The 26874-nt window shown below is 47.4% G+C and overlaps 1 protein-coding gene across 1 annotated transcript; it reads left to right on the plus strand.

Annotated features, from left to right (window-relative positions):
- Positions 1–14466: 14466 nt before the first annotated feature.
- On the plus strand, positions 14467–20395 carry HPCAL1 (hippocalcin-like 1). Its single transcript, XM_009893259.1, has 3 exons — positions 14467–14860; positions 16019–16124; positions 19179–20395. Exons 1-3 carry the CDS (start codon positions 14483–14485, stop codon positions 19274–19276), a joined length of 582 nt encoding a protein of 193 aa, XP_009891561.1. The 5' UTR covers positions 14467–14482; the 3' UTR covers positions 19277–20395.
- The last annotated feature ends 6479 nt before the right edge of the window (positions 20396–26874 follow it).

The following is a 26874-nucleotide window of genomic DNA, read 5'->3' on the forward strand; positions in this document are numbered from 1 at the left end:
GTGAGCTGGGTAGTCCCTTCCCGTGTTGAATCCCCACCATTAGCTCAGCGGAGGGAGGGGAATTGCCAGCACCATTAGTTTGGTGGTGTTGGTTATATGAGGAGGGGTAAAGCTTGCCTGTGTTCATGCACAAGTGGCCATTGTGTCTCAGCAAGAGCCTGGAAAATGTCTAATGCAGGGGGACAGCCAGGGCTTTGCAGTGCCGCTTGTACCCCGGTGTGACAGATGAGTTCTTGTTGGGCATGAGCTCCCCTAACGCTTACCTAAACATCTGAACATGCGTCTGTGTGATCCTTTAAGGGCCTCAGCACGACCATATTTCCAAGAGGAGCAGCTCATCCTCAGGAATATTGAAAATAATGAGCATTGACTGCATTAAAGCATGAGTATATTGAGATACATCCACCTTGGCGGAAGCCATTAGGACAAAGCTGAGTAACAGAAGCTTATAGGACACTGAGACAGTTTGGAAGCAACAAGAAAAAGAGAAATAACCTGTAATAGCTGAACTGAATTGGCAGGAACAGTGGCACTCAGCGTCTTTGCTCCATTGCGTGCCTGTGGTGGATATGCTGCCTCTCCAGTGCTGGCACTTGGGCAGGTCTGCCCCCCTCACCCCTGGCTGGCTGTTTCTTACTGCGCTTTGTCTAATTTCAGCCCAACAAAGCCGCCTTCTCACAGCTGAGTGCTCACCATATTGCCATAATATGAATTAGCAGAGATAACCCAGGAGTTTTATAACAACAGTACATTTACTAAGCGCATTTTGTTGCCCAGTGAACCCAGAACCCAGCAGGTAATTGCTATGAGAAAAGGTTTTGACTCTTTCACTTCCTTGTAAAACCAGGGAGGAGTTGATAACTTTATCTCTCCCAGTTTTGGACCAAGCGTGGTTTCGATCTCTATCTCAGCAGGTCAAAACCACAGACGTCTGTTCCAAAGCGCTGGGTAATTGCTTTGTGCAAAGCCATTCATGAACTAATTTTTTCCTCCAGGAAGGTGAAGTTTGTTTATTCAATCCCATTTCAAAGCAATGCCATTTCTTACCAGAGACTGTAGCAGAAATGCGTGCACAACTCAATTCTTTCCAAGCTGCCCAAATCTTTGTTTTTGTTTTGAGAATATAATTTGAAGTATATTTTTTCTGCATTGCTTCTTAATCTATCTATTATCTATTTTCCAAACCTGTGCTTTCTTCCTTCTCTCCCTTATTTTCCGTTATTAAATCTTCCAGCCCATTGAAAATATGAGATGTAGATTTAAGCAACGTTGGCACAGCACAAGTTGTCTTCTCTTGTGTTAAAAGGCAACAGGTGCTCCAGCACACTAAGGTTGGGTTGAAAAACAACAAAGAGGCTTCCTCCCATGAGCTGATGCTCCGGGGGGGGGAACAGGGCAGGGGAGAGGTGTGACAACTGAGTATGTACATTAATATGGACAGGTAAGATAACTGATGCAGTACGGTACAGAGGAAAGATCTGGGTGGTCTGCAAATATGTATTACTGTATTTAGGGTCTGATTCTATACATCTAAGTGAAGTAAATATTCCATCGGTATTCATTAGGAGTCGGGTTTTTTTGGTCAATGCCAGTTCTTTGCTTATCAGTACTGTTGCCCAACATCCAGGCTGTCTTGGCTCTAATGTTCACGGTCTACCTGTGGGACCATGCGAGAGGCAGGAGCGAGGCAAGGGGGAAAAGTCCAGTGCAGCTGCAGAGGTGGAAAAGGAAGGAGGGAGCTGGGAGAGATGGATGGAGAAGGTTGAGTGTCTCTGTCCGTCAGAATAAAGGGGCTGCTGCAGCCCTATAGGCCATACGAGAAAGGGCTAAAAGGCAAATGAGGCTTAGAAGTAGTGTGACGTTGAGATGGTATCGCAAAGTGTAAATGTAGCTTCTTGATTTTGCTTTTTCAGCAAAAGATGTTTGCAGGGGAGCAAGTCTGGCTCTGTACCTTTGGTGGGGGAGCTGAGCGCCCTGTCCCAGGCTTTCCACGGGCTTTTTTATCTGTATGGTGCCAATCACCATGAGACTGTGGGCAGCCCAGCCTTCCCCTTCCCGCCAACATGGTGGGAACCACAGCGGGACAATCACATCCCGTAGGAGACCCCCGACAGCCTTCAGCCGGGTCCCAGTCAGATAGGACTTTCTTCAGCAGCAAGGCTTTTGGTCTTCAGCAGGGCTCGGGAGGAGGGTTATTTAAAGCACTCGCTCGTCCTTTCTGTGGACTATAGGAAGTAGGAAGTGCTTCCTCCCCGTAGATCTCTATCCAAAGCTTTTGTCCGCTTCCTTACAGTCCCACCCACCCTGCTTGGAGTCGCTCCAAATTCCAGCATGCTGGGGAGATGCGCCATCATTCAATGGGGTCATCCTCAGCTGCAGCTCCTCTCCTTTTCCAAAACAGAAGGTTTTGGCACCAAAATGCCTAAGAGCGCTGTCTTGGGCTGGGCTATGAGATGTATAAATGCCTGTCTGCCAGCCCTGCCCCACCACCCCTCCTACTGTTGGAATGTTGGTGCTGCAGAGAGGAAATACGGAGGTCGGCCTTCCTTTGATGCTTGCTGCTGCGTTTCAGTCGTGAAACTTAAGGGAAGTCTCAAGATAAGTCTGACAAGTCATGATCTCTGCAATAGAGGGTCAAGAAGCTAAAAAAAATGTTAGCCACAAGGGTGTGAGGGCCTGAAATGCTTTTAAGGTACTGCCTACTCTCTTCAGAGCATGGGAAGGAAACGTGGGACTATTTCTGTTGTGTTGAGTGTGTCTCAGAAAAGTCCAGCAGCAGGATCGTGCCTGTGTTTGCAGATAGGAGAGAGAAGAGACTGAACAGGAGGCTTAGCCAGGACAGAGCATCAGCAGGAGGAACTACCTGGTGCCTCTATGATCCAAACTGCCTTCAGATGAGGAGATAAGACTTCACCTTCCTCTGGCAGGAACCTCTTGCCCAATGCCAGTGTGACTCCAAACATCTACATCAGTTTTGGAGCTGACTCCCCTGGCTCTGAAGGTGGTACATGCACTGGCCTTCCCTTTTCAACACACGTACTGCCAACAAAAAGCTGTTAGCAGGCTTCAAGGCGAACGGAGGCGGCCTCGCTGTTGTGTGCTGAAAGATGATGTCTGCACACCTCAGGAGAAGGCATCACTTCAGAAACTTTCAATTAATGCACCATCCTCCACCAGCGTAGCCCTCTTTTAACCACTGCCGCTTCCTTTAAACACTTTTTTCCTGTTTCTCCAAAGAGGAAAAAATAAATGATAAATTATTGTGTTGACATTACGTAAATGTTGCACTTACGGGAAAGGTCTTGTTGACATGGTTTCTCACTCAGGATACCTTTTCCTTATGCAGAAAAGTTGCTGAAAATTTCCAAGAAAATAGCAATGTCAACCCTGGGGAAGGGAGATTTTTTAAAAAAAAAAAAAGATAGCCTGGTGGCTAGTGTGGATCTTGGTTTGTGAAGATGCAGAAGTTGGTGAAAGTGTTTGGTTTAGTAGGCTTTTCCATAGCCCTGTTAGAAGTGGAGCTGACTAGTAGTTGATACCAGGTATAGCTTAGGGTCTCTTCAAAGACCACAGTAATAAATGAAAAGACCAAAAGTGGCTGAGGTCAGTATCCTGGTGTGGCTGGACCCAGAAGAGCTTATCTGTCCATGGCCTGATATGTCAAAACATTACTGATAACATGCTTTTTCTTTTTTGCCTTTGCTAAAACAAAGTTCATGAAGATAGTGCCATCAGAAAGAGAGACCTTAAGGTGGTATCAGGAGTGGGTTTTCTCCCTCATCCCCTTCTCCTCCTGTGACTGTCTACATTCAGTGTTGCTGTTGAGAGAAGACACTCATTTCCTGTTTTTCCAGTGGAGACCTTCACCAGTGCGGCACCGAGGCAGTGGGACAGGATGTCCCCCGTGTGTGGTCTCAGGTGGAGGTCAGCTCCTCTCACTCCACTCCTGTTGGGATGCTTCCTGCTTCAAACCCATCACATCTCCTTCCTGTTACTGTACCCAGTTAGGGAGAAAAATACACCCATTTGGCCACTACTGGCATCACTTAGATATAAATATAAAATTCAGCGTGATTTGATTTTCCATTTGCAGTCTTACCCAGGCTGCTGACAGAGGCTGAGCTCCAGGCAGCCCTCACCCGCAGCGCTCGGAAAAGCACATTTGGTGTGGATGTTGCTGGGGATGGAGCCCCGTGGTGGAGGTTAATGAAAAAAGTGATGTCTTGAGTGCAGATTGCGTGGTTTGCTTCTGAGATGATTTGCATTCAAGTGTTGAATGTCGCACAGAAATACCAGAGGAGATAAAGGATTTTCATAGGGCTGTTCTTGGTGGCCTTAAAAATGTCATCGTGTGTCTGGGTCAGGGGGTCTTCAGCTGTCTCCTCTGATATGGAGCACTCCCTTGCTCTTAGACAGACAGTCATATTGCTCTTTTGCATAATTTATAGTGAACGCACTTAAAAGCAAATCAGACTGTTGAGTGTTCGGGATTAATGAAAGTTGCAGCTACTTAGCGCCTGGGCCGGGAATGGAGGTGTCCTGCTGTGCTGCTGCATCAGCCACTGCTTGCCTCGGACTCAGCTGCTGGGAGGGGGAGTCCAGCAAGTGCAGTCCCTGGCAGCTCAGCAAAGGGCTGTTGCCCATTTTTATGCTGATTTGATAGGAACTAGTCACAAAAGAGTAGGACGTCTCCCTGTTTTCTGGAGATCGTCTCCCATTTTTAGCGATGGGAACTGAAGTAAGAGGTGAGAAGGGGGTATTACTTGTATCACTGAGCATCATGCATGGCCAGAGAGATGGTCTGTCATATCACTGCTGATCAAGCAAGGATGTCTTTCTCGTCTCTGCAACGGATATAGAAAATGGCACTTTGTGTTCAGCTCATCCCTGCGACCATCGGGTCCGGAGTTCACACCACCGAGGCTCTGCCTTGGGCAAACACCCTCGTGTGCCCTCGCACACGTTGTCCATGGGGAGCCACCAGCCCGGCAGTGCCTTGGCGTGGGCAGGCCTTGCCATCCGGGGGGGACAGCAGGATGTTACCCCAGATGGGTGTCTGCATCCCGGCATGGATTTTGCTATAATTCAATAGGAGGTGTTTGGCATTGCTTTCTCAAGGCACGAAGGCTTGTGGTTGCCCTGATACTAACCTGAGCACAAACCTCGCATCACGCTCCTCCTATGATGCTCTTTGTCCAAGATGTGTGCTGGGGACATGGCTTTCCTGCACATGATAGTAGTGTCTGCACTTTTTGTTCCTTAATTTTAAAAATAATAAAAATAAAAAATCCCTTTGAGGCTGGTACAGTCACCTGCACCAAGACTTGAGTAATACCCTCAGTTAGCATAGAGCTTAGGCTGGTTCCTACCAGCGGAAAATTTGGTCTTCTGCTCCCTGAATTTCTGCATCCAGCAGAACCAGGTTCCTTCCGCACGGATGGGATGCTGTTCTCATGTAGTTATTTTACAGAGTTTTTATTTCACAGGGTTTTTACACGTCTGCACGGAAAAAAAAGTTAAACTCTAGGTTTGCTTTTAGATTTTTAACTTCAGCATTTTTTTTCATTGAACAAACAGGAAGATAAAGGTGTGAAACAATTATATTAATATAATTTGTGATTGCCACTGAAAGGGAAAGAAAGTGTTTCGAGAAGAATTTTGTTTTAGCAGGGTGTGCTTTGCAAGGAAGTTAACCAGTGGCTTTTGTGCTATTTTAAAGCGATGATCTGTGTAACAAAAAAATAAGAAAGCTCATTTAGAAAGCTAGATTAGTACAATAAATGGATGCATTTATATTAGATTTGAAATATTTGGAACAAATAATTGAGTGGTAGTAGAAATTATTAGCAGTAGCTATGTATTTGGTGGATGGAACTGTTGGTGACAGTCTTTCTCTTTTGCTTGATATTCCCCCCCATGTTTCAGTATTTTTAATTAAGCATCTAAGTAAATGTTGGTTGAAGTTTTGTTAAAGGTAGCTAGTTGGTGTATCTCCAAAACCACATTTTTGTGCATCCTTCTACTAAGCGTACTTCTGCTAAATAATGCTTTCTTTTTTTAAAAAAAAAAAGTTTCTTTCCACTCTGAAAACAAAGCCGACTCTCCTCTCCTCCCTGTTCACATTAGCCACCCTGAAACCCCCTCGGTTCCTCCAGGCACTGTATCTCAGCGCAGTGCCCGCAGCTGGGGAAGGGAAGGATGTCAGGTCTCCAGCCTCTGAGGGCTGATTGTCATCTGTCACTGTCTCTTCAGCAAGTGTCGTTGTCCCCAAACTCTCCATCTTCTCCACATGAATGGCTCTGACGTTACGGGCTTTGCTCAGGTGCTGTTGGCTGGCTCTCGGTACTGCCATATTTTGGCTTAATTCTTCCGAAATTTAAACCAGCTTCCTTTCTCCCAGGGCTGTGATTATTCTGTAGAGAATTATTCTGTGATTTACCTTCATCAATTAAATAAATGCATCGTATGAAACTTTTAAAATCCAATGACAAATTCTGTGGGTTTAATTCTATTAAAAATATGATGGCCTGTGCTGATTTTTGTCACTTTTCTTCCCCTTTTCTAAGAGGTTGCAATGTCCTCTCTGATTTCCCAGTTTGCATCAGGCACCTTCCCCTACCCTGCAGGCCTGCGCTCACAGAGCTTTATTTAAAATTACATATCACGATAGTATCTTCAGTGAACATGATGTGGGTTTTTCCTCATGCAACCCAACCTTCTCAGAAAAGGACCTTGTACGCTGAGACATTGTGCTGACATGTTTTCCTTGCTCTGTAATATTGTGTAAACAAACTGTAATTATTTTTTTTTCAAGCCTTGCCAACTTTGCACAGCGTCTGAAGACAAAATAGGGCTGGCTGCTTCTCCTGTGGTTTTGTTTAAAAAAAAAAAAAAAAAAGAAGGAAAGGGCAAAGGGAGGAGACGAGGAAAATCCACTGATGATTTTCTTTTCCTGTCTGCAATCACAGGCTGCCCAATCTGCTCCCACCCAAATTAACCCAATTTCCTAATTTACTTGAAATATTTCTGTGCTTTTCATATTGCAGTGGGAATATTTGCCCTTTCCAGTAATAAGATGTCCTCGAGAACATTACGGAGAGCTCCCCGAAGAACTGCCACTTTTCTGGTCCAGACGCAGGTCTCTTTTTTTCCTCGTTAGCGGCACTTCATGAATGTTTGGGGGTGTTTTGTGGTTCTTTTGTTGCTTTGCAGTGAATTTGTAACCGTGCCCTGGATGGCAAACTCTTATCTCCGGGCGGTGGGGGTCAGCGTCAGCAGGCGCAGCCCAGTGGGTACCAGCGTGCCTGGGCTCGTTGCAGTGGCTGGCGGGGCCGGGGAGAAGCTCCTATCATCTGCAAATGATGCGCCACATGCCAGTGATGCGAACATAAAATGGTTCTCAAGTTAATGCATCGGGTGCTCGATGTCAGAAACAAATTGATTTTCCCCTGTAAATCAGGTATATAATCCCGAGTAAAGTGACTGCGATAGACAGGAGCAATCCAGAGACCTCTAAGTGAATTTCTTAGGTTTCAGCCCTTGCAGCTGACTCCATGAAATTAATGTGCCAGCCTGGAAATACTCGGCTCGCATAGCTATTTGCAGGATTGGAGCCTTTGTAATTATATCTTTCTTTGGCAAGCTGGGGGTAGGTGGTTATCCATAATGGGTTTTCATCCCAGACACAGAATCGGGTTTTCAAGGCCACACAGTTCCTGGGGACGTGTTTATGGATAAACTTACAAAGTACGGTGGCTCAAGGTCTGTTACCAGTTCACTGTGCCTTTCGGAAGGGCATTCAATGTACATACCTGAATTGATCCTGAGTTATCTGAAACGGAAAATGTGGGTGATACAGAGGATGGTCCTTCCCCTTCACTCACTTTTTTTAATAAGCTTCTGAAAGGGATTTAATTTGAAAATAAGTTGCAAGTAAGCAATGGTACTTATTTAAATAAAAGCGTGATTAGTCATTGAAAGTGAAAAATTTTAAAAGCCCATTTATTTATTTAGTATGGTCTGTTCTTCGCTTGTCGGGTTTCGTTTCTCTTTGTGTTTCCCCGAAGGCGGCAGCGGAAGGAGCTCCAGCTCCTCTTGTCGCCAGCCTTCCGCATCTCAAACACCCCTGCGCTTCTGCAGGGCTTGAATTTTTCGCAGCATTATTGATTGAGGTTTCTCTTTCGTCTTGCTGGCTCTATTATTAACCTTTTAAGAGGTGAGGATATTCCTTGTTGCACTTAAAAACTTTATCGAGAGGTGTTACTTTTGGCCCCAAGTCTACAGCTGGGGAAGACACAGAGGGTGCTGCGGTATCTGGGATGTGAGCTCCAGCGCTGCTTTTGCCGCAGGGCAGGAAAGAAGTTCACATGAGTTTACCAGGCAGGACCAGATATCTATAGCAACGTATTTGTATATCCTGTGCCTTCTCTATTGCAATGCTTGTTGCTTAGGATACTGGCATTAAAACATGTAACAAAATCTGCTCTTTTACTCCTGAGTTCATTATCTGTCCCAGGGCTGTGTAATTGCACATTTCCCCTCCCAGTTCAGATCAGACCCGTTGGCCGGCCCTGGGCAAAGCGTGGTCCAGAGCATGTCGTTATAATCCTAATTTGAAGCCTGTTTGCTACATGATCTTTTCTTACCATTAGGCATTTTTGCTAGCCAGGGTGCCTGAGAACCCGTCTCTCTCTTGCAGTGTGGCCCATGGGACCTGGAGTCATCTTAAATACATTTATACCATGACTGAGTTGGTCAGTGCTGGTGCTACCAGAGCCCAAAACATTTTTCCCCGAGGGTGTGTTCCTCAAGTGTGGCAGCACAGATCTTTAGTGGCTGAAGCTTTTATTTGCGCTACCTGTGGGGTTTTTGTGGGTTTGTTTTTTTCTAATGCAAGGATCAATCTTTATAAAATACAGCCTCAGAACAAGGCACCGTGGTTGCTGAATTGCCCCAGGGCAGCAGGACCTCCTTATGGCTCTCGTCTTAACCCAGCCAGAGGAAAAAGGGTATTGAGGCTATTCACAGAATCATAGAATCATAGAATCATAGAATGGTTTAGGTTGGAAAGGACCTTGAAGATCATCGAGTTCCAACCTCCCTGCCATGGGCAGGGACAAGTGAAAAACTTCTTCCTAATGTTTAATCTAAACCTGCCCTCTTCCAGTTTATAGCCATTCCCCCTCGTCCTGTCACTACATGCCCTAGTAAAAAGTCCTTCCCCAGCTCTCCTGTAGGCCCCCTTTAGGTACTGGAAGGCCGCAATAAGATCTCCCTGGAGCCTTCTCTTCTCCAGGCTGAACAGCCCCAGCTCTTTCAGCCTCTCCTCATAGGAGAGGTGCTCCAGCCCTCGGATCATCCTCGTGGCTCTCCTCTGGACACGCTCCAGCAGGTCCATGTCTTTCTTATGTTGAGGACTCCAGAGCTGGATGCAGTACTCCAGGTGGGGTCTCACGAGAGTGGAGTAGAGGGGCAGGATCACCTCCCTTGACCTGCTGGCCACAGTTCTTCTGATGCAGCCCAGGATACGGTTGGCCTTCTGGGCTGCGATTGTACATTGCTCACTCATGCTGAGCTTCTGGTCAATCAGCACACCCAGGTCCTTCTCAGGGCTGTTCTCCAGCCATACCCCACCGAGCCTGTATTTGTGCTTGGGATTGCCCCGACCCAGATGTAGGACCTTGCACTATTTCACAGAATGGTTGAGGTTGGCAGAGACCTCTTGAAATCGTCCAGTCCACCCCTCTCTGCTCAAGCAGAGTCAGCTGGAGCAGGTTGCCCAGGACCATGTCTAGATGGGTTTTCAGCATCTCCAAGGATGGAGACTTCACAGTTTCTCTGGGCAACATATGCTTGTGTTTGAGCACCACCACCGTAAAATAAGAAAGCAGAGCCTTTCTTAACATGATACTCACAAGGTCCCTGTGGGCTAAATCCTTTTGTCTCTTCTTCTGCACCCGAAGGCAGAAGGCATCAGTGACGGATCTGATGCTTTAGGTGTTTTAATAAAAAAACCTTCCACCCCTGTGGGAATGGTTCTTGCATTTCTGACCAACTTAGAGGAGTATTTGTGGCCTGGCTTACGCTGTTCCTTTTCCTGTGGCTCCTGCAGTCCCAGAGGCACAGTGCTACAGCTTCAGGATCATAACAAACCTCAGACACGCTTACTCTGTTTTCTAAGAGCACCGCAAGAGAAATGGTGCTGGATTTCCCCCTGCAAAGCAGATAACTCAGATAATATAAAGAGTATTTATTCTACTTCTCTGCGCGCTGTCTTTCTCTGCTGGAGAGCAGCTCTGTCCTACAGACAGGCGTTTCATCAATTTTCCTCTTTTTATTACCACTAAATCAGTATCCAAGGGGGTTTGCACAAGGGAAGTGCATCTCTAAGGAGTCATTCCTCCTTTTGCAGCCGTAACTGATGCACTAAGAGGATCCCATCAGGAGTTCAGTTCAAGGGGGTTTTGCCTTCAGAAGGTTCGGAGTGAAAAAGAAGGGTTGATATCTGGCGTTCTGGGTTACGTGCGCAGAGAATGCTTCTACCCACAGTAACTGGTGGTTGGTGGAGAGTTCGTGTGAAAGTAGGATCCACTGAGCTTTGTTACAAGTATTTAAAATGCTTCAGTGCGTGGATGCTGACAACCAGTCCATCTATTGGTAAAAACACAGAATTGCTACTTTAGCTGTCTCGGAGTTAGCCACAGTTGCTCCCTGTAGTGCTGCATAACTGGTGTGCATTTTGGCCTCAGTAAAAGACCTTTTTTTTCTCATTGCTAAGGTTTTGCTATGAGATTATTGCTTATTTTTGGTAAGCCTAGAAGGACAGAGGATATGTTCCGGTAGCAGGGAATTCTCTGGCATCTCGGTTTCTAGCCTGGCTGGATGTAGCTTATTGCAGGCAGCAGCACCACATAATTTTAACAAAAATTTTGGTGTGAAACTGGAATGAAAATGTATCTGCATTTCCCCCTGTTTGAGCCTTAACGTGACTGAGCATCACTTTCACGAGCAATGACATACTTGTGAAGTCTACTGGTTTGCAGTTACACTTCTAAGCTTTTCCTTGTCTCATCACCTCAAGGGCGTTCCTGTGATGATTTTTGTTACTGCCCTGATAGTGCCGGATGCTCTGAGGGCTTTTGCTCATCAAGCTAAGCAGGGACGGACCTTGCTGCAATGTTTGTGGCATTGCTTCCCTGGATTTCCCCCTGGCATGGTGGGAAACGAGGGACAGGCAGGCTGTGTTGGAGTTAGGTCTCTGCTGACTGCCCGGCGCAACGCTGGGTGCAAGGATTTCCCTCCTCCCTTGTCTTCTACATCCACTGCAGTGAGTGATTTGGCTGGTACAGGCTCATTAAAAAAACACCCCACAGCCCTAATCACAGGACTGACCTGAGCATCCCAGACCCGGTCCCTGTGATTTCCATTAGCAGCCATCCTCCAAGTGGTCTTGTGGCTAAATCAGCCGCTGAGCCTCTGGAAAGTGATTTGATGAAAGCATTTTATAGCAATTGAATGAAATGTCAGTTGGATGCCAGCAGCAGGGGTTGCTGTCATGATTAATGAGGTATTTAGGCATTTCATTTTAGAGGAGCTACCTGAAAACACGATTCATATCGAAGCTGGTTTTTTGCGATGGGCTTTAATAAATTAATGTTAATGTTGGTTATTTAATTATTCGTAACAAATTGGTTACAACAACTGCAGGGTTATATTTGGGTTGAACACGTTATGAAGCCTTTCAGAAAGCTCATATGCAAAAAGGGGTTGTGTTCAGAGCATTGCATATTACTTTTCTGATACAGAATGATGTAAAAGAGGAGGAAGGGTTGAAATAACCTGTAATTTGTTGAATGCAAAGACTACTTGAATATAGAGCTTTTGCAGCTGATATTAAATGAGCATACCTGCAAATAACAGGATATATCTTACTGCTAGTAGAAGTAGTGAAATCTAATAAATGAAGTTAACATCTTACCTCTCCGTTGTCTAGGGGCCTCTATTTTTAAAGGAGCAGAAATAGTAAGGGTATACTAGGAAAAGAAAGAAATGGCATTAAACCCCTTCAAACCTCTTTTAACTACCAGCTGGAAGTTTTACAGTCCCCCAACCGTGCACGTGATCAAAGCTGAGTTTATTTCTGCTTAAAGTCCATCTCCTGCATTGAGCGGACCCCGCTACTCCTCCCGCCCTGCTCCTGGGGCTGCATCAAAGCCCTGGCAAGTCTGAGACAGCAGCCAGCGAGGCAGGGACTGCTTTTGGACCAGCACCGGAGCATCACAAAGCGAAGGGTTTTACTGAAGGATGGGACCTGAAGGCACCTGCCCGCCAAAGGACAGAAACGTAGCATTACAATTTCTGCTCTTAAAAAAGGACCTCGGTCAATCCGTTTTTTGCTCCGAGACACTGTTTCCTGCAAATTGACTGCAGCAGAGCAGAATATTGTGTTTTCTGCCCTCGGCACTGCGAGGATGAATATCTGGAGCAGGGGAGATTCAAAGATGGAAAAGCAGCGGGAGCAGCTGGGAGTTAGTGGTTTAACTGGAGGGCAGCCCAGTGCTCTCTGTGGATGATGCTGGCAGGGACTGGGAGCTGTTAGCATCCCTGCATGTTGGGAGCAAGCAGAGGTATGTCAGGGGCCTGGAGAAAACTCTGCAATATAACGGACAAAAATAAAGCTTCGAAGCTCAAACATTGGCAGCTTTTCTAGAAAACAGAAGTGCTAATGATAACGCAGTTTTCCGTTAAGCCCGATGCATTGAACTAATGAGCAGCTGGCTGGTTTTTGTCTGCGAGCATTAAGCCACAGAGCAGGATGTGGATTTTTGACATTGCTGAGGCAATGCCGAGACTAAGTGGAATACAAATAAAACAAGCTTAAATTCAGCTGTTGAAAAGCTCTCTGCTGTAGAGCAACTTATTTTTTGCTGACCTTTAACATTATTTTTTTTTTTTTTAGGTTCTTATGCATGCTTGGGATTTTTACTCTCTGGGAAGTGCTTAGCCCCTGTTATATTTTTCCTGGTCTCTGCACGCTTTGTTGCTCAGCTCTCGCAGTTTCCGAGTAGCCGTGCGGTGTTGGCCTGTTACTAACCCGCCTTCTCCACTGGCTGTGAGGGATCCTAACAGGGCCATAACAGCCCGCGCAGAGAAATGTCATTTATGCCGGACCAGTCACGGGGGTTTGGATGTGACTTTGGGAATAAACCTCTTGAGTCTGGGGAGGGAGACGCAGCTCAACCTCTCGCTCGGCGGCTCAGTTTGGTATTGTTGGGAAGCCATGAAAGGCTAAAAGGGATAAAAGCCAAAAATGTATCATGGATTTGGGGTTTTTTTTGTGTTGTTTCCTAAGCGCAGATTGACCATCCTTCATTTTGTCAAAGCAGCTTTGCTGTTGCTGGGCAGTCTCACCTGCGCAGTCCCACACACATCGTGGCCTCTGTCAAGGGAGGGGACAAACCCAGACCCCTCCTGATGTCCTGATAAAATCCTGTGGTTAAAATGCCCTTTTGCCCACATTGGGGAATATTGAACTTGCTGAATAAGCTTATATAAAAGTATAAACCCCAGTAAACCTGAAAGGAATTGCTTTGCCAAACGTTTTGCTTTAAAAAGCCCTTTTCTCTGCTTGTCGGGGAGAGCAGAGGATTGCGATCTGCTGGAAAGGATGAAGTCCCTTGTGCCGCTGCCACTGTCTCAGCAACCCGGCTGCTCGTGCTGCCTCCTCCATGGTTGAAAAGAAGAGAGAGAGGTCTTCCAGGGTGATGCTGTTGAGCATGAGCTGTGCTGCGCTCAGCCTCACTGCGACTCCCGGGGTGCCACAAGCAGCACTGACCCAGCCCCACCGCGCTGGGGGGCTGCCGTGGGGTGAGGGATGCAGGGAGGGAGGAGATGCTCCGTGAGCCACGGGGTTTCAAAGAACATCTGGACGATGCGAACACGGCTGGCGCGGGGCCGCCTGCCCTCCCTGCCCCTTGCTTCACCCCTGCTTACTTTCACTTTTGAATAGATGGATTTTACTTTTCACCGCCGCTGCTGTCCCTGCCCACTTGGTCATCGCAGCACATCGGCCTATTAGGGTGGGTCAAGAGTTGGGATCCAGATCTGGGCATCGTAAGCCATATGATAGAGGAGTGGGACTGTAGCAGAGAAATAAAATAATGAGGTTTATTATTTCCCAAATAATAAGGATTAATAACAAGCATTAATATTTCCCAAACAGTCCCTCCCAAACTGCCTTCCCTTGTCCTTCAGCGGCATACTAGTAACTGAGAGAGCCTAGAGGAGAGAAGCGGGCAGATGAAATGAGATATTTTCCTTGTGATTTATAGCATCCTTTTTCTCCTCTTGCCCCTTTGCCCTGGGCAGGGTCTGTGTTTCCTGCAGGCCTCTGCCTGCCCCTGGCCCCTCTCTGCCAAGTGGGGCCGGAGCTGAGATGGGTTCTCTGTCTCTTTGCAGCCACTGAACCCACATCCAGAAGAGGATGGGGAAGCAGAACAGCAAGCTGCGCCCTGAGGTGCTCCAGGACCTGCGGGAGAACACCGAGTTCACGGACCACGAGCTGCAGGAGTGGTACAAGGGCTTCCTAAAAGATTGCCCGACGGGCCATTTGACTGTGGAAGAGTTCAAAAAAATATACGCGAATTTTTTCCCCTATGGTGACGCGTCGAAGTTTGCGGAGCATGTCTTCCGCACCTTCGACACCAACGGTGACGGGACGATTGACTTTAGGGAATTCATCATCGCCCTGAGCGTCACCTCTCGGGGCAAGCTGGAACAGAAGCTGAAGTGGGCATTTAGTATGTACGACCTGGATGGCAACGGGTACATCAGTCGCGGGGAAATGCTAGAAATAGTGCAGGTGAGGCGTCTCTATTTTATATTTTATTCGTGTTGCTGTAACCTCTTCACCCTGAGACAGCTGGAGCTGGAGATGAGGGGTGGGCTGAGCTGGGTCCCTCCTGCCCCAGGGAGGCTCCTGAGCCCATGGTCCCCAAAGGGGACACTGAGGGCCATGGTGGGACCTATAAGGTGCAAACGAGGAAAGAGCCTGAGAGACGAACAGGGCGCTGTGCCGCTGGCCCCCAGCCAAAAGCGTGCAGCTCTCCCTGGGGGTTTCTTAGTGGGGTGTTGATGGGATCAAAAAAACCCTAAATGCAAATTTTAATCTCAAAATTAATACTTTGAAACTTCAAATCTGAGTCAACGTGAGCTCCGAATGAAAGGCTGTAGCATGTCTTCGTCTCCAGAAGGCTGGGGACACGTCACCCAGGGGCTGTACCGGGGGGTGTGCGGGGCAGAGCCCCCCGTGCCCCTGCCCCATGGGCCAGCCGGGGCTTGGCCTGGGCAGTGGGCTGCTTGCCCTCCGCTCTGCAGCTGAGATGTGTCTCCAGTGCACTGCAAGGAGCACTGGGAAGCATGTAATGCATCCAGACAGTACCCCGGTAGTTGGTCCCCATTTAGGAGGAGGGTTAGGACTGCACATGTCCTAAAGAGGTCTTGTCTTTATTCACATTCTTGTAAGTCTGAAAATGCGTTTCCTTACCCATCCACGAAGAAAACCAACCCCCATTCCTACATATTCATATTCTCCTGTAATTCGTACAACACCCCACAGGCATATGCGTAACTGAGGGTATGTTAAGAGCCAGCCGAAGGGGCGATGGCTTAGCCCAGTTGCAGAAAACAGAATTACACACCGTTGCCTCCTGTGTTTTAGCTCGGTCCTGCTCGTACATTAATCTAGACCCTGACTTTCAGTTAAACTGACCCAGCAGTGCAGGAGCTTCTTTTGAAGCACAAATGGATACAGGAAAGGAAAAAAAAAAAAAAAGCTGAAGTCAGAAATTCCTGTTTGTTTTGGTTTATAAAGTCCCACAGCTGCCTGCCAGGGTCAGCTGCCTCTTTTTATTGCTACAGGCTTAAAATCTTTTTCTGAGCCCTGATGCTTTATTATTTGGGTGGTGGTTTTCCTATATCTATTTTTTATCTTTTTTTTTTTTTTTTTTTTAATACTCAGGCAATCTACAAAATGGTTTCTTCAGTAATGAAAATGCCAGAAGATGAATCCACTCCTGAGAAGCGAACAGACAAGATCTTCAGACAGATGGACACAAACAACGACGGTAGGATCTCCACCGGCACCTCTTCATTGGCTCTAGAGATAGAGGTTTTCTAGCCTGGTGTTGGTAGAAGCAGATGATGCTGTTTGCGGGGGAGGGGAGTAGAGGGGCAGGGATGTCCCCACCGGTGCCTCTGGTCTCTGCCTGGCCTTGATGAGCATCTCTGCTCCGTAACTAATAGGGTGAAGAAGTGGGCAGTGAGTGAGAGACTTTTCCTGCTGGGGGGACAACGGGATGGGAGGGGAGCAATCCTTCCCTGGCATTTCATGGGTGAATCCCCTTCTGCAAAGGCTCCTCTGAAACTCCCCTGGATCCCAGTATCTTTGGGTTATTTTCTGCGGCCGTAGCACGAGCTGGGCAGGAGGTTTTGCTCCCTTTGCCCTTGTTAGGGTTGCACTCCTCGGCTTGTCATCAGTAGTGCGAGTTGGGGCTGTGCTCAGGTATCTGAAAGCAAAAATTCCCCGTGGTCCATAATACTTATTTTCCGTGCATGTTTATAGCGTGTGTACTTACACACATGGTCACACGCAAACCTGCAGTGTTTCCTCCGTTGCAGTGTGCGCATCGGGGGGAAGTAACAGCTCCTGAGCCACTTATGGAGCCACTTGATAAATTATCTGACAGCATACCCGTCCCAACCCCTCCACCTGAGCTAGCTCACTTCCTTAGGCTTGAAAAACACAGGCAATACTGAGGAATTTCCTCTGCCCATCAGCCTGCCGATGTGTTTCCTCTTGTCCCAGTGGAGGTGGAGCTTTCCCTGGGAATTACCCTGGCAGCAGCCGAGGTGGCAGCTGCCCACGTCAAAATCAGCAGCTGTATCCTACTGATGTGCTCAGTGAGAGCAAAGATTTGGTTCTAGTGCTGAGATATGGAGACCTGGAAAAATAGGATCTTATGTATAGAAAGGTTTTTGTTTAAGATAATTTTGTGGCTGCGTTTTGGCATGTGCTGCTGCAGCCCCCAGGGGCAAATTCCTGACCTTGCTGAAGTCCTCAAGTATTTTACCTTTGACTTCATCAAAACGAGCATTTCATCCCTTGGCCTCACATGTGGAGGGCTCTAAAATAACACGATTGAAGTATTTTTGTTGTGCAGAAAGGAGCGGCTCTTGCAGATGTGCGACAGAGTGGTGGCCACAAAACCCGCTATGTACATCCTCCATCTGTTGCACTTTGTTGCTGAAATAAAGTCATCCTATTCCCAGTAAAATACTGTCCCTGCATGCCACGCAGTGCCAAGCGATGAAGTCTGCTTATGGGGAAGCGCCTGTGCTCTTGGTGGCTGGAAAGGTTTCATCTTCCCCATCTGACTGTTGGACCTTGCAAATAGATTTTGAGTTGTGCTTTGCTTTTAAGTATTGCAAGGAGAGGGGAAAACTAATAATCGTCCTGGTAGTTACAAGTAATCTTTTTTCAGGCTGATAAAAACTTAAGAAAACACTTGGTTTGGGAACATTAGCTTAAAAGCCAGAAATTGGGACAGAAGTGTGCCAGGGGTTTTGAAGCTTCTGTAATTTCTGCAAGAGGAAGGTTTGCTCATTGCTCCCCGCTCGACCTGGTCCGGGTGCTGGCCACCAAGCTCAGTTGTGTCCCCGTCCCCGTGGCAGGCTGGCAGCATCCTGGGGCTGCTGAGAACCGGTGCGATGAGCTTGTGCTCCCTTTGGGGGAACGTGGCCAGAAGTGGCAGCAGGCAGCTGATGAGGGCACGATGCCCGTGCGTGGGTCCTGTCCGTCTCGAGCGGAGCAGTTTGGGTTGGTGAAGGATGGCCCTGGGCTGTTGTGTGAGGGTAGGGATAGGTCGTGCTGGGAGCATGAGGCAGGTGGGAGATTGCCGGATACGGTGTCGGGGACGCAGCAAATGCTTGTCTCCTCTGGTTCGTAGGGAAAACTTCTCATTTTTCATGTTTCATTTCTCATTAATATTGCTGTGGCTCATTTCTGCCATGGTTCAGAGAGCTGGAGCAGGAGAGTGTTGGTGATAGCGGGTGAAGCAGAGGATGCTCACAGGCTCCTGATGGCATTTGTGCAGGGAACTGGTTCTGACCTCAGGAAACACCTGCCAGGAGGCTGGCTTGCCCCAGCATGAGGTCTGGGAGACCAGCTGGGACCTTTCCTCCTTGCCGTACCGTGCCATGCTATGCCAGGGAACAGTTGGAGCCAGGGGATGCTGGGACAGTTGCTCCTCATGTTTGCTTCTCCAGAGATCACCTTTTCAGACCCACAGACTGTTACAGGGTCAGTCCAAGTCAGTGCCTCTGGTCTAAACCGAATATACAATATGTCTTCACCAGAGTCGCACGGGAGCGACATGTGGCAGTAGGTGGCTCACCCAAGACTGGCCTTTCTTGCTGCCCTGTGGAACCAGTCCTGTTCCTGGACCCCACAGGGCACAGCAAGCGGCCTGTAGAGTCACAGAATGGTTTGGGTGGGAAGGGACCTTTAAAGGTCATCTGGTCCAACCCCCCCTGCAACATGCAGGGAAATGTTCTGCTAGATCAGGTTGCTCAGAGCCCCATCCACCCTGACGTTGTAGGTGCAGGAGAAGCCACCACTGCTCAGCCATACATGTCACAACAAACCATGAGGGTGCAAAGTGGGGAGACTTGGGATATTTGTGTTTAAAATGTCAGAGTAATATGGGCATAATTTTCAAAGCGTACATGGGTGCAGGTACCATACCTTGTGTTCTTGTGTCATGTAAGTTGTATAGTCTGGTTCTGGGCAAAAAGCTGCCAAATTATATTATTGTTTTTATATTTGGTACTGTCTTTTTAAATAAAAAAATGACAATTATTGTGGTAGATTGTTTTGCAGAAGAAAAATGCATGTGGGCTTAAGGGCTTGAGTAGGATTTGGCTGCTGTGCTTTGCACTAAATTCCCCTCGATGCCTTTGCAATAGATTAAATATACGTATGTTGCTTCGGTGGGGAGCGGTTTTTTTTAAGCTAAAGTGACAGTGGCAGCAGCATCTGACATCATCATTATTATTATTATTATTATTATTATTATTATTATTATTATTATTATTTCCATTTTGCTTTTCTTCCCTTTCAGGTAAACTGTCGCTGGAAGAGTTCATCAAAGGTGCCAAGAGCGATCCCTCCATCGTGCGGTTGTTACAGTGCGACCCCAGTAGCGCGAGCCAATTCTAATTAAAGCGGACAGTGTGCACAGAGAATCTCGGCTTGTGTCCTTCAAGCTTTGCTCGCAAACGGATGCCTTCTCAACCATCCCTCCAACACTTCCCGGATAAGATCCCATTGCCAGATCGTGTGTGCGTGTGTGTGTGTGTGTTCCCGAGCGAACCAGCCCTCGCTCCCCTCACTAACACCGGTGCAGCTCTCCTTCGGCAGCTCCATTTCTGCTTCCCCGTAACGTTACAATTCACTCTACACATTTTAAACGTTAATTGAAAGGTATGTTTACATGCAGCTACAAAAGAGTTGAAATCGCTGGTGAGATACTTCACTTAGTCCGTAAGAAAGGTGATGTTCTAGTAGTTCCTGAGGAGATGCTAGGTAGGACCTTTACCCAACATAGCAGATGGTAGATAATTTATTTTGCTTCAGAAATTACTATGTTTAAAAAAAAAAAAAAAAAGAAAAGTGGACTGAATGGAGTAGAAAGTTAAAAGAAAAAAAAAAGGAAAAAAGAAAAAAAAAAAAAGCAGCTTTCCTGGGCATGGTTCCAATTTTCTTTTTGAGGAAAATTGCTTGCACTTATCTAATGGTCTTTACTTTCTTTTAATATATATATAAATTATATATATATGGTGAAGTAAAATTTTAAATATTTAGGTCATCTATTTAAGGCATAAAATAGAATTCAAGCTTTGTTTCTTCTAGTTGTCTGTGATTTATTCAAATCTTGGAGATTGTTTTTTTGTGATATTTATGCATTAGCAAATTGCTGTTCCAGAAGAAATGCATGACTAGCAGTTCGTGGGTATTTCACTTTGTTTAATTCTTGAATGCAAATATTTGTTCATTTTTACTGTCGATCGTTCCAACGTTACTGTATTAACAAAAGACCTGAAAGGAGTTCATCCTCATTTTGTATTTCTCAGTGGAGTCCTACTTTCTGGTGGTTGCTGCGTTAAATGGCTTTTGAGTGCCCCGAGGTGACGTGACTCGCACTGCTGTTCTCGACTTGGCTACACCTCCTCCCTTTTGCTGTCGATATGTTAATAGTCTTGTGCATTCCAGTGTTATTTAATATCTGCCTAATGCCAAGAAATATTAATTGAAATAAAAGACTTACTTTTCTTGTCACTGCCTGTCTCGGTCTAAGCCATGCAACAAGTTCTTAGCATCTCCAGTCTGGGGGAAGGACGAGGCTGGCTCCCTGTCCCCGTCTTGCCCGAGGCACATTGCCTTGTAGGTACGTTGGGTTTTTTGGGAGCCCGCTGTTATGGCTGGGTTAACACCGCAGTCTTAGTGCCTGTGGGATCCTGCTCCATCCCAGCTGGGTCCCGGGTGAAGGCAATTCCTTGGTGAAGGCCACACAGGAAGGTGACAGCTTGGTTTCTGCTGGATGTGGAGCAGCTCAAGGTGCTGAAGGGAAAGCTGCCAGCCCCGCTGGCCAGGTTGTTGTGACCACAAATTTAAAAAATACAAGTATCTTGTTTCTGTCAGGTACCAGGTACGTGCTGTTAGAGTAATGTTTGACATCGGTGGCATGGAAAGCAGTTTTCCCCGTGTTCGTCGAGTCTCTGGGTAGCTGCTTAATCCCGTCCTCCCTGCAAAATAATGTATCAACAAATGATTTGGCCTGAGGTTAATGTTAAGCATGTGATTAAGGGATTTTTGCTGGGTAGAATGATCTAGTAGTGGTTAAGTGTTAATACTTTAATATTAAAAAATTAAGGGATTTTTGCTGTGTAGAATGACCTAGCAGTGCTTCGGTATTAATACTTCAACATTTAAAAAAAAAGAGAGATGGTTGCGATATCCAAATGGAAATGCATTGTTAGGTCAAACTCAGTCTACAACAGGGGCTCGTGTCAGTGCTGCCAAGCAGAAAAGCGTGTTCGTTTTTTTTTCCTAGAAATTCAAATTTGAGCTATTAAACCAACAGTCCTTTCAACCGCAACACCCTGCTGACGAGCGCAACCCTGAAAGGAGAGTTAATCAGAAGGCTGCCTGCTTTCCCTGGGCGAGCCCGGCAAGAAAGGCAAAGTATCGGGGGGGGTGAAAAAAATAAAATATAATTCCATGGTTGCTGATAGTCTGCCTCCAGCCTATTTGTGTTCTTGCTGGCTGGCTGCCTGCCAGAAGATGCTGTGGTGTTAAAGAAGCTGCGGATGTTCTTACACTAATGGCTCTTCTCTCAGGGGCTGGGTAGCAGTTGTTTAGATGCACAAGGTTTGGATGCAGATCGGCCACCATGGGCTTTAGCATCTCCGCGCTCAGGAGAAAGTGCAAAAATATCTCTGACCTTGTCACGGGATGGGGAGTCTGAGAGGGACGGCAGCATTTGAGTCTTGTTTGTGTGATCTTAAAATGAATCAGGTATATTTTTAGTCAAGCATTGCACAATATCCTTTTCTTAGGTACTAAGGAGGTAACAACTTTTGCTGTAGCATTCATAAATGCAGCAGTTATTTTGTCATCGTTCATCTGCTCTTGTAAGTGGGACGTTTCTCACCTTTTCCACCTTTTCCCATCTGTAGTCAATAGCAAGTCTAAGTAGTTGTTTAACAAAGCCCAACCAAACTCTTCTCATTTGAAAGGAAAAAAAATCTCCTTACAAAAGCTCATTTTGACCTTGTTTTTGCAGAAACAAAATGAAAGAGTCTGAATTTTAGTGGTCAAAAAAATCCTGTATCTTTGAGTTTATAACTTTTTCTCTGAGATATGCCAAGGTATCCACGATGGAGTTTGCTATCTGCCGCGGGCTGACAAGCCCCTGAGCAGCCCCGTGCAGACGCTGGGATTGTGTCCTGCTTTATCTGGCCCCATTTCTTCTGCCTTTCTCTTTACCTCTTCAGAATTTCCAGTCTCAGGTTTGATTTTTTTTTTTTCCTCAGGCTGTCCCCCACTGCTTTTCCAGCTTCTGAGTAGTTTCTTCTTTTCAAGTGGGTCGGCTCCATTTTGGACTGGGGTTGGCACAGGGTGTGTGAACGAGGTCCTCCCAGCTTGTCTTTTGGAAAGCAAGCGAGGAAGATGCCCAGGAAAGGGGGTCGCACATGGCATCCCAGGGGGGACCGGGGAGATGCTGTGAAGCCCAGCTAGGCTGAGCTTTTCAAAGGTGGCTTCTGATACAGGGAACCTCTTGATTACAGGCCAGCTATGTACTGGAAAGGGCTTTATCTGCTGCTGCCAAACAGCTGTCTTAAGAAAATCAGACCTGCTTCAGAGGCTGAAGTTGTGCATCTGCAGTCACTGGGGTAACTTTGAACATCTTGACTGTGCTTTGAAGAGCTCCTCTGAGGACGCGTCTGCTTCCCTGGCTGGTAATGAGGATTAGGAGAGGAGAGCAATTTCCAGGTTCGTCATCCAGGATGTGTCGTTTGAGAGTCGATCCAGGCGGAGTTCAAAACTGAGGAGGAAGCCTGGAGAAATTGATGAAAAGCTTGCAGAGCTTTCATGCTTCGGGGATGTCTTTCGGGGAGGGACCGGTGCATAGCGGGGTTAATCACTTGCAGGATGATATTCAAGTGATTAATAGAAAAATTCAACTTGTTAAGTGACTTTGGTGTTTTGGCAAATTGTATGTTTAATCAGAAATAGTCTAACTTGGCGAAAGTGGAGTTTAGCCCAAAAAACCCCATCAGCGGGTCCATTTTTACCTCGCTTTAATAAGCTGTGTAATTATTTTTTTGCCACAGAGATATCTAGCACTCTGAAAGCTTTGGCTAATTACTACATAAATTCAGACTTTTCTGTATGAATTGCAGGTACTATTAAGCTAATTCAGAATTATGTCATTGCCTTTCAAATTAAGTTAGTGTCTGTCTGGTTGCCGCTTAACTCTAGCCCGGGTGGTGGAGTTGCTTGGATTTGGTCTTGTGTTTCTCTGTCGCCAGGTTTGCCTTAGCCCTTTGTTTTTAAAGAAGGCCCTTTGCAACGTATTTTTAGCATTAGGCTCTGAGTAATGAACTCCTGGGAAAAACAACGTGAGCATTTCTGCAGCCACTGGGCAGATGGTCTCCATGGATAGTCCCCGATCCATTATGCAGGGCAATCTCTATTCATCTTTAAAGGTTAGGAACAGCCATTGACTTTAATGGTCCAGTGGGCAGACTGGCATTTTGAGATCTCCAGGCTGCGTGATGGCAGCTATATTGCTGATGAACCCAATAATTGCCATTATCTCTTTTGAGAGGGGAGATGTTTTGTTGGAAAAGGAGGAAAAGGGGAAGCGGAAGAGAAGAACATAACATCTCCCTGTGCAGAAGCTGTGGAGATGCACCTGCATCGCCGGGAGCTGCGTGCCTGCACGCAGACCTTACCTGTCGCCCACCTGTATCAAGTGTGATGGTTCGGACCCGGACATGCTTCTGAACACTCTCGTGGTCGCTGTGGCTAAAGGGCGGGCAGTGCATCAACAGAGGGTTGGGTTAATCCCAGGCTGATGGCCATACGACACAAGCCAGAAACCACTGGCCAGAAGGAGGCGAGGAGCTGTGGCAGCAGCTGTCTGGTGTCTTCAGAGACGGAGGTAAGCCCACGTCCACCAGCTGTGCAGGTTATTCCAACAGGCTAGCAGCAGGCTGGCTCTTCCTGATGGAGGAACAATTTATCCCAAACAAAATCTTTACTGGTTGGGCTATCGCTAGAGGGAATCATCTCTCACCTGCAGGTGAGAAGGAAGGTCTCATTCTTACTCTTTACCATGCACATTCCCACACGTCAGTATTTGGTGCTACTGGAGCTTGGGTGGGTTGGGACTGGCACCTTGGGTTATCCTCAGCTTCCCCCAACCCCCCCCCGCCTGGAGGGCTACAGATCTGAGCGCATCTTCGGTGTCTTCTCTGCCTGGTCCTTGGCACTGGGAGCTGTATCACTAAACCTCTGGGCACTGCCAGCTCACAGTTGTGCTGCTGGGTGTCCGTTCCAGCATTTTTTCACCTTTCCTGGACTGTTTTGCCTGGGACCTTGGCAGCTTCCTTCACCTTACATGCATCTGATGTGCAGCAGTAAGGAACTCGGTGCAGAAGGCAGGTCACACTGTAAGTTCAAGTTGCTCACAGATATATTGTCGCAAATACGACAAATTACATCCCAGCTGGTTTGCCTCTATATTCCTGCTCCTGTCACCCAGGCTGTTCTGCAGGTAAGGAGGTGTAAGCGAGGGAGCCCCTTTCTCCCTGGGGGTGCTGGCTCTGCTGGCTCTTCCGCGGCAGTGGGGATGGGGTGGCATTGCAGAAGCGAGTAGGAGCAGGGACAGGTCCTGCCTAAAGGTCCCATCCTGTCAGAGTCACCCACAGCGAAAACTTTCATTGTCTTTCCCAGGTCAGGACACGGGCATCTTTCCAGTTGCTATTTGCATTTTGTTCTTTAGTTCCAAAGTGAAAAAAGCAATACGCCAAAAAAACAGTGTGGGTACAGATTCAGCCAGGTTTGAATTCAGGCTTTCTCCAGCAAAGTCTGGAGAAAAGGAGGCTGAGGGAAGACCTTATCACTCTCTACAACTACCTGAAAGGAGGTTGTAGAGAGGTGGGGGTCGGTCTCTTCTCCCAAGTAACAAGCGACAGGACAAGAGGAAACGCCCTCAAGTTGTGCCAGGGGAGGTTTAGATTGGATATTAGGAGAAATTTCTTCACCAAAAGTGTTGTCAAGCATTGGAACAGGCTGCCCAGGGAAGTGATGGAGTCACCATCCCTGGAGGTATTAAAAAGACATGTAGATGTGGTGCTGAGGGACATGGTTTAGTGGTGGATTTGGAAGTGTTCAGTTAACAGTTGGACTCGATGATCTTAAGGGTCTTTTCCAACCTACACGATTCTATGATTCTTAAGTCCTGGCCGTGTGGCTGTGTGCAGTTCTGCTCCAGCCTGTCCTGGCATGAACAGCCACATTACTTTTTCTATGTGTGAAAGCCCCTCTAATGCATTCCTTGGCTTGTTTGCACAGGAGAAAAATGCAAATGGCCATGTCTAGCTGGTATCTCCAGCATGGGTACATGCAAGAAGAAACACTTGTCTTCCTTCAACATGGGGTTTGAGTTGTAGCCGGTACTGCACTGAGGACACCTCAGTGGTCAAGAAGTCCGAAGGAAGACAGCCTCCCCAGGGTTTGGTGCTTTTCACCTCTGTGGGACCCTGCATTGCTTCTGAGAACTTTCCTCCTGCATCTTTGCTGTGACGGTGGCTGCATGGACAGCCCACGCTCACTGTGCTGTGGCTGTGGGAGGCGGTGATGAGGTCTGTGGAGCAGGGCTGGGGTGCTCCTCACCCAGGTCTTAAACTGAACAGGTGTATAAAACTGGTCAAGAGTCTGATCAGAGAAATCAGGGGGTTGTTTGGAGAAATGCTGAGGTGCCCAGACACAGAGAGTGCCAGCTAACTCAGATAACTAGGGCATTGTCCCATCCCCTCTTACGGAGAAAACTAGAACCAGCATAGATAATTCTGTGCCTGAAGCTGGGGTTTGTCTTCCATTTGGGCTGTTTCTCCAGGGGCAAGATATCTTTCTGAGTGTTTTTAAAAGTGTTTTGGGAGCAGCCAGGGGAAAGGCCACGTGCTGAGCATCACAGCATGGAGCTGGGGAGCACCATCCTCCTGGGGACACTGGGAGCCCCCGCTTGCTGCAGTGGGTAGGAGCAGTGAGCTGCCCGTCTCCAGCTCCCACAGAGATGCTGTTTGGGACCACCGCTGTCCCCCCCTTATTGCAAAGGTGCAATGGCAAAGCAGAGGTAAGAAGAGACCCTTCCTCCTCCCACCAGACCTAGCTGCTGTGAGCAAACACCTCACTGCTGGGCTGCAGTGATGACTAAACCTCTCATCCAAGAGCCAGGTTGCCGCTGAAGCCGTATGATTTTCCTCTTTATCCTTTTTTCAATACTTTCCTGGACCCTTTTCAGGGCAAATCATTGATCCCACAGCTGAGCGAGCGGATGCCGTGGGCAGCAGGCGCAATGCTGGCAGCTGGGTCCTCAGGGAAAGGTGAGCGCAACGACTGTGCCTTAATATGCCATTAATAACCAAGAACAAAACACAAACACTGCACACGCTTTCCTTGGAGAAAATAAAATAAACTCAGCTAATTTAGATGTCAGTGTTGCACAGCCGTGGTTGTTCCTGTGCTGTTTTCCTTATGAATTATTAATACGTGTGAAGCTCACAACAAGCAGGTTTGATGCCCGCAGAAGGACGCTGAGAAGCGGGGCTGCACGCACACTGGGGATGGTGCCGACGCTCTAGATGGGTTGCATGTGCCAGGGTTTGCCCCACACCGTGCCATCCTCCACCCTGTGGGCATCACGCGTGGCAATGCCCCATGGCACCCTGGCCACAGTGGGGAAACGTGGGCTTTGGGCAAACTGGCTTGGTAGCCCTCTGCATGCCCTTCCTGGGGAGCCCTATGGACTAAAGAAAACCACATATAAGGAAAGTACTTAATTTTTAAGCAGAGGTGGCTTAAGCCAGCTTAAAGCCAGCTGTTCAGCCCTTCTGAGTTACTTGGTAGGATGTTTCACAGCCACTTGTCACTGAGCTGTTGGTGCTATCAGCCGCCTGTCGGGCATGCTGCCACCAGCTTGCTGTCCCCCTGGGACCTGGCACCATCTGCACAGCCAGGCTCCCCAG

This window comes from Charadrius vociferus, unplaced genomic scaffold (genome assembly GCF_000708025.1).
Source record: "Charadrius vociferus isolate BGI_N301 unplaced genomic scaffold, ASM70802v2 scaffold269, whole genome shotgun sequence".
In the NCBI taxonomy this organism is placed as follows: Eukaryota; Metazoa; Chordata; class Aves; order Charadriiformes; family Charadriidae; genus Charadrius; species Charadrius vociferus.

What these genes read in the sequence shown, in the direction of transcription:
- HPCAL1 (XM_009893259.1), top strand. Translation starts at nt 14,483, where the DNA reads ATGGGGAAGCAGAACAGCAAGCTGCGCCCTGAGGTGCTCCAGGACCTG. An exon ending in AAATGCTAGAAATAGTGCAG is followed by an intron (nt 14,861 to 16,018) that starts GTGAGGCGTCTC and finishes TTTAATACTCAG; the next exon opens with GCAATCTACAAAATGGTTTC. An exon ending in GATGGACACAAACAACGACG is followed by an intron (nt 16,125 to 19,178) that starts GTAGGATCTCCA and finishes CTTCCCTTTCAG; the next exon opens with GTAAACTGTCGCTGGAAGAG.